General features: G+C 37.3%; 1 protein-coding gene across 4 annotated transcripts in view; it reads left to right on the forward strand.

Moving 5' to 3' along the window:
• The window catches only part of PXDNL (peroxidasin like), a 515089-nt gene extending 499961 nt beyond the window's left edge, over positions 1-15128 (forward strand). For all 4 annotated transcript variants that reach the window (XM_007515968.2, XM_060198510.1, XM_060198505.1 and 1 more), the window contains 3 exons: positions 4713-4842; positions 12499-12612; positions 14186-15128. In XM_007515968.2, coding sequence (XP_007516030.1) covers positions 4713-4842; positions 12499-12612; positions 14186-14290 — 349 coding nt within the window. In that variant the 3' untranslated portion in view covers positions 14291-15128. The remainder of the gene's footprint in view (positions 1-4712; positions 4843-12498; positions 12613-14185) is intronic.
• The last annotated feature ends 532 nt before the right edge of the window (positions 15129-15660 follow it).

Here is a 15660-nt window from a genome sequence, read left to right on the forward strand (position 1 = left end):
CCCTTATGCTCTGCTGGGGGTTCAAACCTGAGCCATCTGCATGACAAGGTCCATGCCCACCCAAGATGGACTACTTCACTAGTCAGTAATTTTTTTTTTTTTTTCTGTACTAGGGTCTTACACTTTCATGACTCCACTGCTTCCCTCTGGCTCTTTTTTTTTAAAAAATGTTTAAGACAGAAAAGAGAAGAAGCAAAACAGAAAAAAAAATGTATAGGATTGGTTCACTCATTATGAAGCGTTCTCTGTTTCAATGCATGGTGCTCCCATGTGGTGACTGGATTTTGAACCCAGATTTGTGTGCATGGTGAAATGTACACTCCCACAGGGTGAGCTATCTCCTGACCCACAGTTTTTTAAATACTGTATGAATCTTAAGTCATGTAATAAAAGTGTTGATATACATAGCAAAATGAAACCCAATCAAATGCTAGGCAGTGTAAAACAGAGGTGATTAATTTGAATTGGACCATGAGACAGGGCATGCAGAGAGTTTATTTTGAAGGATAGGCTAAAATTTTGATAGAGACTAAGGATATATTAGCCAAAAATAACAAATTAACAGTTATGAAAGCCAAAGGAAAAGAGATATGTATGAAGACTGTTAAGATGGCAGGTGGTGGCACACCTGGTTGAGCATACATGCTATAATGTGCAAGGAGCCAGGTTCAAGTCTCCTGTTCTCACCTGCAAAACTAAAGCTTTGCTAGCAGTGAAGCAGGGCTGCAGATCTCTCTGCTCTCTTCCTCTTTGTCTTCCCCTTCTCTATCAAGTAAATAAATAAGTTAATTAAATATTTTAAAAAGAATAATGGCTGGTGTGTCTAAAAGTGTATGTCCAGTGTGCTTAATACTTAAATTCAGCACTAAGAAAATTATCTGCCCTGTGATTCCTGAGTGCCTTCCAGCATGGTAATTTGAATGTTGATTAAATATGACATCTCTGCTCAGAACCACCTTCAAATTAATGAAATTATATAAAACTTAGACTTCACCATTTATTTGGCATTTCACTTGGTCTTTAAATTATCCTACTAGGTAAAGTGTTTCACCAGCATATACTCAGAAATTGCCCATGTACTATAAACTTAAGAAAATTGTTTATTGTAAATGGTGAAATTATAGGAAGAGAGAGAGAGAAAAGAGAGAGAAAAAGAGAACTCCATGAGATAGTTCACCTGGATAGAGCACTTGCTTTGACATGTATATACAATGCAGGTTCAAGGCTAGCCCCCTTCACACCAAGGGAAGTTTAGGAGATGTGCTGAATGTCCCTCTTTCCTCTGTCTGAAAAAGTCAGCTAGGAGCTGTGAGATTTAGAGGTATATATATATATATATATATATATATATATATATATATATAGAGAGAGAGAGAGAGAGAGAGAGAGAGAGAGAGAGAGAGAGGGAGAGGGAGAGAGAGAGAGACACACACACATGGGGGAGAGAGTGAGAGAGAGGGGAGGGGGGGGAGAAGGTCCTGTGAGTAAAGAGTAAATCTGTCATTTGCAATCTAAGGAAAGAAGCCACAGTTTAAATCAATTTCACTTAACACCTTAATCTCACACTTCTACCACCAGAACTCTAAGAAAAATGTCTGTTTAGTAAGTAGTCCATTCTGCAGTCTTTTGTTAAAGCGGCTCAGACTAATATAACAACTTTTGTAATATAAGTATATTTGGAGAGCCAGGAAGATAGTTCAACTGCTCGGTTGCCTGCTTTGTCATGAATGTGACCCAGGTTTGAGCCTGACCTCTGCCTACTACCATGGAGGGAAGTTCAGTTGCTGTGTTTTTTCCCCCTCCCTCCTCTGTTCAGACTGATGAAGCCCTAGCGGTGACAAAACTAAAATTAGAGAGTATTATATCAAATGAATTTTTATTTTTTGAAAAATGTTTATTGTTACCAGTGTATTACTGGGACTCTGTGCCTGCAATATGAATCCACTGCTCCTGGTGACCTCCCCCCATTTATTTTTGAATATAGACAGAGAAATTGAGAGGCAAGGGAGAGTTAGGGAGAGAGAAAGGAAACACCCACAGCATTACTATATAGATTGTGAAGATTCCACCCTTGCAGGTGGGAAGTGGGGGCTTGAACCTGAGTTTTTATATTATTATGTGTCCTCTATCAGTTGTACCACTAGCCAGCTCCCCTGTACCCTTTTCATTATAATATTACTGTGTGTATCTTACTCTGCCTTGTGGATATTGTATGGATAACAACACCCATGCAGATGCCTTTTTCTTCGTCCTACAGCCACACTGAGGTTTCTTCATAAAGATCCGTTTTTTCTTCCATGAATGTATAAAGCACTATGTATTTTCCTTTGGATATTTTTTATCTAATGTTACAAGATGTTAGTAGCCACATTGACTTTAATTTGCGTATTGCCAGCACAAATCATTTAAAGATTATTTGATTTTTATCTTCTTGACAATCTTATTAAGGTTTTACTCAAAGTCAACCTTTGTGACTTCTTTGTGAGTTCTGCCTATTGTTAATCTATTATAACATGAGCAAACTACTAGAAGCGCTCTCATATTTATTTTTACATAATGCCTGATGCATGGCATATGGCCAGCACACTCTTGTTAAATTGTGAACCATGTCTGATTGGACAATATTTGTTCTTGCCAAAGTCAGCTACTCCCCTAGACAATTAAACTCAATATTTTAAATCCTGGTTATGAAGGATAGACTTACCTAAGATGCTCTAAGTACATTTTCTCAAAGATACATACTTTGTCTTGTGGATTATTTTGAGCTGAGGCCAATGAAGGCCCTATAGATTCAAGACAAATTATCACTGCCTCAAATACCTAAAATAATAGTGATGTTGTTATCCAAATTAGGAGTTATTGCCAGAGACAAACTTTCTATTAAAGAAAAGCATTCATATGTCAAGGCTTATCTGGTTACAGAGCATCTCGTTTTGCATGTGTCCCCTTTCTTTTCAGAGCCTTCCATTTTTTTTTCATTTAACTCAGGATAATTATACTTTCATTGTTCTTTCTATTTCAGAATATATAGCTATGTAAATGCTCCATATGTATGTAGTTAAATTGGTCCTTTTCTCCTACTAGACTGCCTGATATAGGGTTGATTGCTCAACTAGATCAAGGTAAATCTCAGTGCAGTGGGGTAAAATTTTTCTCCCCTCTCTCCTACAAATCTTCAGATATCCATCCAAATTTCTTTATAGTCCAGTCTCCTTTGAGTAAAAATCCAGGATTTATAGGACAGAGCATTCTGGAAACAAAAATGTCAAATAATTTTTACTAACATTAACCATTTTATTATTATCACCCCATTTAACATTTGAATCAGTTTTAAAACAGCAAAAAAGCTGGTGTGTGGTCATACTGATTTATGGGACCATTAATTCACAGTGTCTTAGAGCCCATTGAGTTATACTGTCACCAGGGAAAAGGCACTGGTAACTTCTGTTCTCTTTCAGTGCAGTGCTTCCTTTTTAAAAATTCCTCTCTCCCATAAGATTTACAGCTTGTCTCTGATTTAGAAATTTTCTCTATGCTCAGTAGGATATACTGTTTCTGGCAAGTTGTTTTTCTCTTATTGAAAAATAGCAGACATATTTTGAGCAGAATAATTTTGAAAGTTAAAATGACTTCTTCACAGGGAACAACTCTAACAAGTTCTGGAGGAAAGTACAACATATGAAACACAGATAAAATGAAAACTAAATCAACTCTATATGAATTTGTATTTTTTTTCAAGGTTTCAGCTTTATAGATGGATGAAATTTTCATTTCAAAGCTCAAACTCATTACATAATTACTTGGTCACAAATTGAATCTTCTTTTCATTCTGAGTATGTTTTTCAACAAATAATTTTCTGAGTTCTATGGACTTCTATAAAGTAACTACATTTTTTATGCCATCAGTGTTAATCATCAGGGTTTGCTACCTGCACAATTAACTTCACCACTCCTTGGTTTGCTACCTGCACAACTAACTTCAGCACTCCTTTTGCCCACTTTCTCTCTCTCTCTCTCTCTTTCTCTCTCTCTTTTGTTTTTTGATAAGTGATGATAAAAAGAGAGGAAGAAAAGTAAGAAATGGGAGAAAGGTAGAGGGAGAAAGATATACAGAAAGAAGAGACACCTGTAGCACTACTTTACATCTGTCTGTTGAAAAATTCAGTCCATACTAAGTTACATTCTTAAAAGCCAAACCAAGACCACATTTCCTATTTTTTATTAGAAATAGAGTATACATGCATATATATAACTGGTTTGACATAGATTTTCCTCTAAACATTGTTCAGTTCTTACTATGAGTTTAAAAGTGATCGGAATTCCCATCTGGATGCCATGTAACATGTAATACTGAGTTTATCTTCATCTTTCATTGTGCAAAGGGAGATGAAAAACTCATCAAAAAGGATATACATTGAAATCTACATAATGCCAAAAATATATAATGTAACAGGACCATCTCCTTATGGTTTACGAGATGTTTCCTTATAATTTTAAATGAACTGCATCCAGCATATTTAACATTTTTTCTTATCATATGCCATTTGATTTTGATTTTGATTTCTTAAGTCTATAGAGACATTTTTTTCTCTTAATAATCACACATCAATGCTCACAATACCTTCTGCATTCCACATGCATGAGGGTTGTCATTTTTCCCTCCTCGTACAACTTCTGTTTTTCAACATTCCTTCTACTTCCTGTATAAACAGGCAACAAGATAATTTGTACACGAATGAAGATGATAAAAATGTGACACTTCTGTCAAAAACAAAATATGCCCAGGATTTCAGCTATTTTGCAACAGAAATTCAAGAAACCATCAAAGCTCTCAGAGAACAGGTTTGTTTTCTCCCCCAAATAATATCACTTCGTTGTCTAGATTATAATAATTGAAATTTGAAGATGTATTCAGTAGTATTCAAGTTTTTGAAGTAATTGAAATTTGAAGTTTTTTGAATTTGAAGTAATTGAAATTTGAAGTTTTTTGAAGTAATTGAAATTTTGAAGTTTTTTGAAGTAATTGAAATTTGAAGTTTTGAAGTAATTGAAATTGAAGTTTTTCAAGTAATTGAAATTTGAAGATGTATTCAAGTTATGTAGCACATAACTTGATGTATTCAATAGTTCTTGAAGTTATGCTAACAACCACGTCTGGGAGTTTCATTGTAATGAGTTGGATTAGGAGGAAAAGAAAGTGAGTTAAAAGACAGGTGCAGATAATGTTTTCCTTTCCACCAAAGACCAAAAATCTCCAAAACACAGAGGTTCAGTAGGTTAGGACTCTGTTCAGTGGCTTTCTGAATTCATGTTCAATACATTTTAAAATAGTTGTATTTCTGTGCTCTCATCATCTCTACAGATATAGATAATTATTGGAAGCTTCTTGAGAAGAGATTGTTTTCTCGGCTTTAAGAACAAATCTATGTCCCTCTGCACTTTTGCTTATCTTCTCAATTGTTCCACCCCATGATTGAATTTTCCTAAAATCTGGACATGAAGCAATGAGATATATTGGCTTAAATTAGAAATGAGGATGCATGGGGCCAAAAAAGCTCCTTCTTAACACTAATGTCACTGTCAGGTGTACATTTTACCTTCATCTCATCAAAGAGACTTTCAGCAGAATGCTTAATGAGAGTAATGGGAAGAGTCAAAGACCTGTTGAAATTCAGCCATCATGTGTTGTCTGATCTGGGTCAGTGCCTTACTCACTTGGAGTATATGCAACGGGACAATTCTGGGCAGTTGTGTGAATCACATGAGATAATACAGTGGAAGCACTTTATGAATTGTAACTCCCTTACAGTACTACTGCTATTTGGGGATGAAAGTGAATTGTTCTCTGCAGAGATGCAACTACTCATTGAATGAGAGCAGCTCACTCACTAGGCCAGGCTGGTTGTCCAGGCTGTAGCCACTGTCACTTTTCATCAGTGTGCTCCACACATGCATCTTGTCCATGCTGATATCACTCATCTGTCTGAAATATGTATGCACATTTGAAAGATGTTGGGCACTGTTTCTAAACAGTTACTCTTAAAGCTTATGCATGCTGTGTAATGAAATGGGTGGGATGACCCATAGCTGAGCCTCTAAGATGCCACAGAATGTGGAAACCTCTGCTGCATTTCCATTTGAGTTTATGTGTCACAGAAGTGTTAAGTTATAAGGGCCAGGAAGAGAAAGTGGGCCCTGTTAATGTTTAAGTGCATACATTCATTCATAGAGAAAATTCATATAGGTATAATAATTCAGTGTAAGGGCCAGGGTGGCACTCCTGGTTAAGTGTACACATTACAGTGTGCAAGGACCCAAGTTCAAGCTCCTGGTCCCCTCCTGCAGGGGGAAAGCTTCATGAGTGGTGAAGTGGGCTGTATCTCTTTTTCTTTCCCTTCCTATCGCCCTTATTTCTCTCAATTTCTGTCTCTATCCAATAATAAAAATTAAAAAATTTATAAATATTTGAAAAAATTTCAGTGTACACACACACACAGACACACACATACAGACACACACATACACCACAGAGATGAAATGCATAAGAAACATCTCAGTCCAGTTTTCTCTACACATTCATGGTGACAGTTTTATCACTGATGTGTGCTATAGTGAATAAAAACATCATTGACACCTAGAAATTTCAGTAGATTTCCCCTGTAGGTGGCCCTAACATCCTGATGCTCACAGCAGCGAATGCATCAAGACACTGTGTTTAACCTGTGACCTTGGTCTGCCTTTTTTTTTTTTAATTTTTAATATTGGCCTGGCTCTTCTATCACAGTGTTTCTGATAGCTTGGAGTGTTTCACTGCTGTGCCTCCAGTAACTGAAGCATTATAAAAATTTGTAATTAATCATTATTTCTGCGTGTCTGAACCTGAACATTAGTTCTGTCTCTATCGGGAATATAAAGGGTGTGGTGGGGTTGGATTAGACATGAAGAGGGAGCTAGAAGGTCATGAAAGCTCTTTTTTTCATTTCTTCTCTCTCTCTCTCTCTTTTTTTTTTTTTTTTGCCTCCAGGGTTATTGCTGGGGCTTGGTGCCTGTAGTACAAATTCATTGCTCCTGGAAGCTATTTTTTCCCTTTTTTGCCCTTGTTGTTTATTGTTGTTGTTATTACTATTGTTATTGCTGTCATCATCATTGTTGGATAGGACAGAGAGAAATCGAGAGAGGACAGGAAGACAGAGAGGGGGAGAGAAAGACAGACACCTGCAGACCTGCTTCACTGCTTGTGAAGCTATCCCACTGCAGGTGAGGAGCCTGGGACTCAAATCGGGATCCCTACGCCTGACCTTGCACTTCATGCCATGTGCACTTAACCTGTGCCTGGTCCCCCTGAGAGCTCTTCTAGAGTCAGAGGTTCACATATGCTGCAACCAGAACATGTATATGGGAAGACATTATAAGGTCTGTACAGTGTAGTGTATACTTGAATTATAGGTAGAAAAAAATGCAATAGGTAGAATTTAAATGAGTAAGTAAATGGTAAGTTACAATGATAGCAATTGGAAATATAGACTCAACTTATAAATCTACCTGGAACATGTAAAGAAGATTAATTCAACAAAACAAAATTTCAGTTAGTCATGGGAAACACTAGACAGAGAGATATCCCACTGGGGAATGTACATGTCTTGCATGTGTGTTTCCAGGTTATAGAGTCTCAGCATCACATGGAAGGTGTCCTTTGGTTTCTTTTCCTCTGTAATCTCTCTCTCTCTCTCTCAAAGGTCAGCCCAGGAGGTGTGGAATAACACATGGACTCTGTAAATAAAAATTAAGAATAGAAAACAGAGATAAAGAAAAAATTCGAATAATTTTCCTAAGAGACTCTCAGTTGCATCTAAAACTGCCCTAGTTCAGTCAACAAACTGAACTGGACAAAGAAGACAGATATTCTTAGAGCAAAGCACTTTTTCAGATGTAATAAGCCATTGGGATTTGCAAAATTAATTCTGTTAATTTGCTATTTGCAGCACAAAGACATTAATTTCAATGATCTGTGTTGAAATGAGAGTTGTAAAAATGCTCTCTAGAAGGGTATTTCTGACTGCAGTGCTTACATCTGTGTAGGGTTTTTGTTATTCACATTCATGGTGGATATAATCAATATTAGAAACAATATAAGGAACCAAATCTCTTAATTTATGAAAAGTGAGGACACAGATAAAGTCAATGGACTTTAGTAATGAAATGAGTATATAATGGAACAATAAATAAGTCAGTGAAGCCTGATACAGAAGCTATATTCTGCATCACTTATTGCTTGGGAGATAATCTTTAAACCCATGATTTGTTGTTGTAAAAAGATCAGTGTCTTCAATTATTAGGCTCTATAATTTTTGTTAACTTTTACTTTTTCACTGTTGTAAAAATGTCTTGACATTTTATAGTTGATTAACTAATTCATTGTGGCAACAGTGTCTTGCACACATATGATTTCTCTATTCCTGGGTAGATGTTGGTATGCTTCTAATTTTGCTTCTAAAAACCCTTCTGTTTCATTGATTTAATCCCCCCTGCTTAACACTGTATTCTATTTACATAACCACTGTTAACTAAGCACCGCCCTGCCTGCAGGGCATTGGTTTAATCCCCACTAGTTCATGATGTGTTTTTGCTCCGCCCCCTCTCATAGTCACCTTGATTTCCACCACTGTCTTTTTGTGCCACCCTCTCTATATAACATCCTGTTTCCACCCTACTTGGCGAGTATATATATAAGGACAGGATTGTGATTAGAGATAGCTTAGATTGTGCTGCATTCCACATGAATAAAGACTGAAATGCGTACCACTCAGCCATGAGTCCCTGGTTGTCTGTCTCCCGCCTGCAAAGCTAGCCTGGCAGGTAATTTCAGATAGACAGTAAGAGCTACAGAAAGAGGAGAAGAATACCATAACACCAGGATTTCCCCAGGTAGCCTGGTATTCCCATGTGAGGTCAGGGCATGAACCTGGGTCATGTGGTCATGTGTATAACCCAGAAGGGTGAGTTATCTTCTTCTTTTTTTTTTTTTTTTCCTCCAGGGTTATTGCCCAGGCTCGGTGCCTGCACCACAAATCCACTGTTTCTGGAGACCATTTTTTCCCCTTTTTTTTGTTGCCCTTGTTGTTTTTATCATTGTTGTGGTTATTATTATTGTTGTTGTTGTCCTTGGATACAACAGAGAGAAATAGAGAGGAGGGGAAGACAGAGAGGGGGAGAGAAAGACACCTACAGACCTGCTTTACCACCTGTGAAGCAACTCCCCTTCAGGTGGGTAGCTGGGGATACAAACTGGGATCCTTACGCTGGTCCTTGCATTTAGTGCCACATGCGCTTAACCCACTGTGCTACCGCCTGACTCCTGTAAGTTATCTTTTTACCTAGAAGAGTGAGTTATCTTCTGGCCCTGATTGCTGTTTACATTGATTGTGTGTGTCTAGAATGTATGAGAATGACATTTGTTGATGTCGGTCCCCTGACTACAATAGGCTCAAATTCACAAAAATGGTCTGTGAAGTTACATGATACATTATAGCTTCTCTGTAATTAGTGGATTACAGTAGATTATATTTGTCTGATCATTGTGGAAAAAACTATAGTTATAACTGCACTGATAAGATTTTATTATTCCTGTGTTTAGTTGTTCATAATTGACATGATGATGTGGGGAGACACAGTGGCTATATAGAAATGAAATGTTATATAAAAATTGAAACCTTTGATTATAATTAAATTTAGGTGCTGTCTTATGACAATTGCTCTATAAGGAATTATTTATACTTTCTTAGACAATTCTAAATTTATATAGAGAAATACAAAATACATATTTAGACAAGCTATAAAACTTTTAAGAGGAAATATAGGTCATTCAAGCCAGCTCTGCCTCTGCTAAAGCCTTTAAAGTTATAATTGAATTAAAGGAAAACCTTTAGGGTATACACACATTCATGCTCACTGGTGGAGAAGAAATCATAATATCAGAACTGTGCATGTACAGAAGATCTTGTAAGGATACATTGAGAAAGTAAATCTTTCCTGATATAAAATAAATAGATTCTGGGGAGTTGGGCGGTAGCTCAGTGGTTTAAGCACACTTGGGGCTAAGTGCAAGTACCAGCGTAAGGATCCGATTTCAGCTCCACGCTCCCCACCTGCAGGGGCATCGCTTCACAGGTGGTGAAGCAGGTCTACAGGTGTCTCTCTTTCTATCCCCTCTCTGTCTTCCCATCCTCTCTCAATTTCTCTCTGTCCTATCCAATGATGACGTCAACAACAACAACAATAACTACAATAACAATAAAAAAGGGTAACGAAAGGGAAAAACAAAAAAAAAACTAAAATAAATAGATTCTGGTTTGCAATGTACTGCATCATGACTATTGTATTATGTACTTATAGTTGCAAAAGAGATCTTAAAAATAATAAGAGTATCACAAGAAACAATTGTATGGGGGAAGGGGGAGGTGTGCAGAGCCAAGATGGTAGCTATAAAACAGGTTTAGGGAACTTCTCCAGAAATATCATCAGATTCTGATCAGCTCCTGATCTGTGTAGAAAATAGATCACAGAGAACAGGAAGAACCAGAGAATGTGGTACAAATAGCTATGAAGGAAATCTGTAACATGTATGAACAATAGTACCTAGAACACTGAAGGAAAGCATGGGAGACCTGTGAGGTTTTTTTTTTTTTTTTTTTTTTTTTTTTTTTTTTTCCTCTTCTCTACCCTTGAAACTTGGAGCCAAATATTCAGTTCTTTGGAGGCTGAATTCCCAGAGGAGTCTCATTGGCCTCTGTAGTAGCTACAGAGACCTTACCTTTCAGTTACCAGATGCAAGGTTGACACCATCTAGGCCAACACATCACTGAACTACATCACAGGGAATCTGGCTTCATGGGTCCTGAAACCAAAAGCCCAGAGGTGGTCTTGCTCCATACCTGAACAGCAACATCATTCTCAAAAGGCCACTGTCACTGCAAGGAAACACAGTATAAATTTCCTGACTAGTCTGAAGTTTCAGTCAGCCACCCCTCAGTCAACTAGGGCCCATTACCAGAAATCTTAGCCACAACCCATATCTATACCCTAAAATGATTAACAATTACAGTGGAACCTCATCAAAAACTGAAGGTATAACACAACAGATCAAACCACAATGATTAAAAATGATAATCCCCAGACAGTGCTGATGCTAATGTAAAATGTTACAAATCCTTTTGAAAACTGTCAGCTCCTGAACATGTTAAACAAAGAATACTACTGCTCCTACACACATAATCTAAAACTTATCCACCTCAGTGGCAAACCCAACCTGACAGGTACACTGCTGTCAGACAAACTTGTGGATTGGGACATACTGTTCTGTTACTTGGGAAATGATAACTTGGACTTTTCTTCCTATGTTGAGGGACTCAGATATACTCCACCTTCATCTCATTTAAAACAAAGCTCTATCTCTGTGGGGTTCCTACAGAATTCATTCATGAGACTAAGCTCTATTTGCAGAGTGGAAGAGTTACCAGAGTGCTGATCAGCTCTGGCTTATGGTGGTTTTGGAAACTGAACCTGGGGCCTCAAAGCCTCATGCATGAAAGTTTTTTGCATAACCATTATGCTGTGTCCCCAGTCCTTGATGTTTAGCTTTTACATAAGCAGGTTTTTTTTTTTTGTTGTTGTTGTTAAAATATTTGTAAAAAGTACAGTCCAATTTCTGGTAAACAAGAAAGAGTTTTAAATAAACTTTAGACATTCTAAGATATAGAAAATGCTAGCAAGAACATAAATAGATATAGACATCATTCCTTAATGCCAAGCACGGGGACTAAATGCAGGTTAGGATTTCAGAATATAAATTAGTAGGGTCTTCTTTCCACTTTCATTTTGTCTGAAATGCTTCTCACTGCTTCTTATTATGAAATAAACAGAAAAATTTTGTTATTACTTACTGCTCAAATGCATTTTCCTCTGTAGAGGCTCTTCTGGTTCTCTGGGGCAGAACTGTCCTTAGCTCTTCTGTTTCTTATATGTAACCTCCTTATCTTATTGGCTGTAGCTGCATTTGTCTGATTGGGCTTAGCACACTTTGGATTATTTGCTTTACCTTGGAAACTTCATAAATGTTTGTTCATTGAAAGCTATCCATGATAGCCTAGGTGGCAAGAAAGAGAAATAAAATATTGATTAGTTTGCTTAGTATTTATACTTATTCCCACTTTCCAAAATTGTTTATTCACTCATTCAGTTTTGATTTTGTTTCTTTATATATCCATCGTTGCAGATATTAGGTTCATAATCAGTATTTTCCCATTCCTAAGGAACTATGAATTGTTACAGGATGACTCAGATTCAATAAGTGTTGGAAAAAATGTGAAGGAAAAAAAAGTCAGTTTTGAACTTTGTCTTCTAAGTTGTACTTACAGAATAGATCATTTTGTCACACATCTTATTTATTTTGTTGCCACCTATTTTAATTCCTACTTTCTTTTCCCTAATCTCTTCTTTTAGATAGACAAACTAGAGACTCGTCTGAGGGAGGCAGGGTGTAGAGATGATAAAGGGATTCAAAGGAAAGACGATGAAGGTTGGAAGAAAGAAGACTGCATTAGTTGTACCTGCAAGGTGTGTATTCTTCCAAATTTCTGTACTCTCCTTCTAGTTCTACTCTTACTAGTTTGTCACTTGAAACACCTCTTACAAAGTACATAGAGAAAAAGAGGTGTCCTTTTAAGACTCTAGGCATATTTTTTTTCAGAGCACCACTTTGTCATTTTATTTTATTATCTTTATTTATTGGATAAAGACAGCCAGAAGTTGAGATGGTAGGAGGAGATAGGGAGAGAGGTAGAGAGACATCTGTAGACCTGTTTCACCACTCCCAAAGCTTTCCTCCTGCATGTGAGGTCCAAGGGCTCAAACAGGTCCTTGTGCATTGTTACATATACGCTTAACCAAATGCACCACCACCCAGCCCCTTTATTATTTATTTTAATTTATTTATTATTATTATTATTATTTTTTACCAGAGCTCTCACTGCTCAGCTTTGTCTTATGCCAGTTCAAAAGATTAAACCTGGGAACTTGGAGCCTCAGACATGAGAGTTTTTCTGCATAACTATTATGCTATCTCCACTGACCATCTAAACATATTTTTAAGTCTAAAGTATTGATTTGAGATTTAGAGTTTTCTGATTATCAGTAGAAAGATGAATACAGTCTAGAAAGCCCTTGTCTGACTATGTGAGCTTATGAAGACCCAGATTTATGAAACTCTGCCCAAGGTCAATCAGATAGAGTGAGGCAGAATTGAGATTTGAATGCTTATTCATTTTAAGTCAGCAATTCTTTTTTAAAATATTATTTTGTCAGTATCTTAATAATAATAGTTTTAAAAATTATAAGATTACTCACAAGGTCTTAAGTCAGCTCTTCTAGCCCTCCTATTCATGCTGCAAAAGTTTACAGATAAGGAATCAATAGATGTAGGGGGCCAGGCAGTGGCACACCAGGTTAAGAGCACATAGTATGTAAAACTAGGACTCATGCAAGTATTCCGGTTTGGCCTATAGCTACCCACCTGCAGGGGGCCGTTTAACAGGCACTGAAGCAGGTCTGCAGGTTTCCTTCTGTCTTGCTCCCTCTCTACTCAACCCCGCCCCTCTCAATTTCTCTGTCTCTGTCCAATAAAAGAAATTAAAAGGCCTCCAGGAGCAGTGGATTCATAGTGCTGGCATGACCAAGCCCCAGCAATAACCTGGAGGGGCAAAAAAGAAAAAAAAAATAGAAGCTACACAGGAAGACTGGTTCATGCTATGGACAACTGTTTATATTGAAATAATCTATCATTGTATATTATGATAAATTTTAAAAAAGTAATTTTGTTAGGGGGCCCCACCATCTCCCCACCTGCAGGGGAGTCACTGCACCGGCAGTGAAGCAGGTCGGCAGGTGTCTGTCTTTCTCTCCCCCTCTCTGTCTTCCCCTCCTCTTTCCATTTCTCTCTGTCCTATCCAACAATGACAGCAATAATAACAACAACAATGATAAGAAGGGTAACAAAAGGGAAAAAAATAGCTGCCTCCAGGATTAGTGTATTCGTAGTGCAGGCAGTAACCTTGGAGGCAAAACAACAACAACAACAACAAAAAACAAATGAGTAAACGCATATGGATAATGTTTGAATGTTTCCTTTCAGAATGGCCAGATCACCTGTGTGATAGAAACTTGTCCCCCAATTCCATGTACCAACAATTTTGAACTGGTGAAAGGAACTTGCTGTCCAGTGTGCAGAGACCCATGAATGCCGTCTGATTTACTGGTGAAAGTCTAACAGATGTCATTATGCTCTTGAGTCAAGTATGGGACTAATCAGGAAAAAAGGTAGTCAGGCATATAGGTAGTTCTTGAGCACCATTAACTGATATCACATTCTTGACGTAGCAAGCACTGATGTAGCAAGCTAGTTCATTTAAGTATTAAGCATACTGAAGATACTGACTTTCCCATTTTTTTAATGCTCCTTGAAATGATGCAAAATTGAATGCTTTGAAGTGCATAGGAGGGATAGCCAAATAGCTCACTTGGGCAGTGTGCTGTATTGCCATGTAATTAATTCAGGTTCAAACTTGGCTCTCACCTCACTGAAGGAAGCTTTGGTGCTATCATCTCTTTCACTCTCTCTGCCTCTGACTCTAAAATAATAAACAAATAAAATAAAGTGCATTGGAGGCCTGAGGAGACAGCATAGAGGTAATACACAGGACTAGCTTGCAAGATATCTTGGATTTGACTTTTTGTACTGCTAAAGTTGAGTATGCTCTGGTCATAAAAAAACAAAAAGAAGTATAAAGGGATTTTTTTTTTTTTAACAGAGCACTGATCAGCTCTGGTTTATGGTGATGCAGGGGATTGAACCTGGGACTTCGAAACTTCAGGCATGACAGTCTGTTTGCATAACCATCATACTATCTACCCCTGCCCAGGGATTGTTTTATTTTAAGAAACTTTTCTAATTTTGTAACCCACTAGTTATAAATGTCATATGTAGGAAGAACAGTAATTATGCAACACTATCAAAAAAGCTGAGTACTGGGAGAATCCTGTCCTTTCAGGATACAAAGTGATTTCACGTTGACACTGTTACAGTATTTAAAATGCAACTTGATATCAGATTTACTTATCCTCAGAAGCAAATGTTAGGTAAATTAAGTGAGTTTCACTGCATGATACACAAATGTTTTTAATATAAGACATAATAGCACACACCTGTGTATGAGCATTGGTTGTTGTCATTGGTAGATTTCTCTAAAAAAACTTCGTTCCAGAACTTTTGAGGAAAAACTTAACATAAATTCCCTGCCTGAGCAAGCTCACAGGAAGCTAGCTATTGTTTTCTAGTTGAAAATAAATAAATAAATAAATAAATCCCAAAAGCAAGAGTCAGGACTGGAGAGACTTTCATGCCTGAGGCTCTGAGGTCCCAGTTCAGTCTCCAGAACCACCATAAGCCAAAGTGAATAATGCTCTGGTGCCTTATTCTATATCTTTTTTTTTTTTCTGTATCTCTCTCACTAAAAATTAAGTAAATAAAATGTTTTTAAAATAAATTAAAGCAAGAGTCAAGAGATAGCTCAAGTTTAGATAGAGTGCTCTCCTTACCATGCATACAGC

This window comes from Erinaceus europaeus, chromosome 1 (genome assembly GCF_950295315.1).
Source record: "Erinaceus europaeus chromosome 1, mEriEur2.1, whole genome shotgun sequence".
NCBI lineage: Eukaryota > Metazoa > Chordata > Mammalia > Eulipotyphla > Erinaceidae > Erinaceus > Erinaceus europaeus.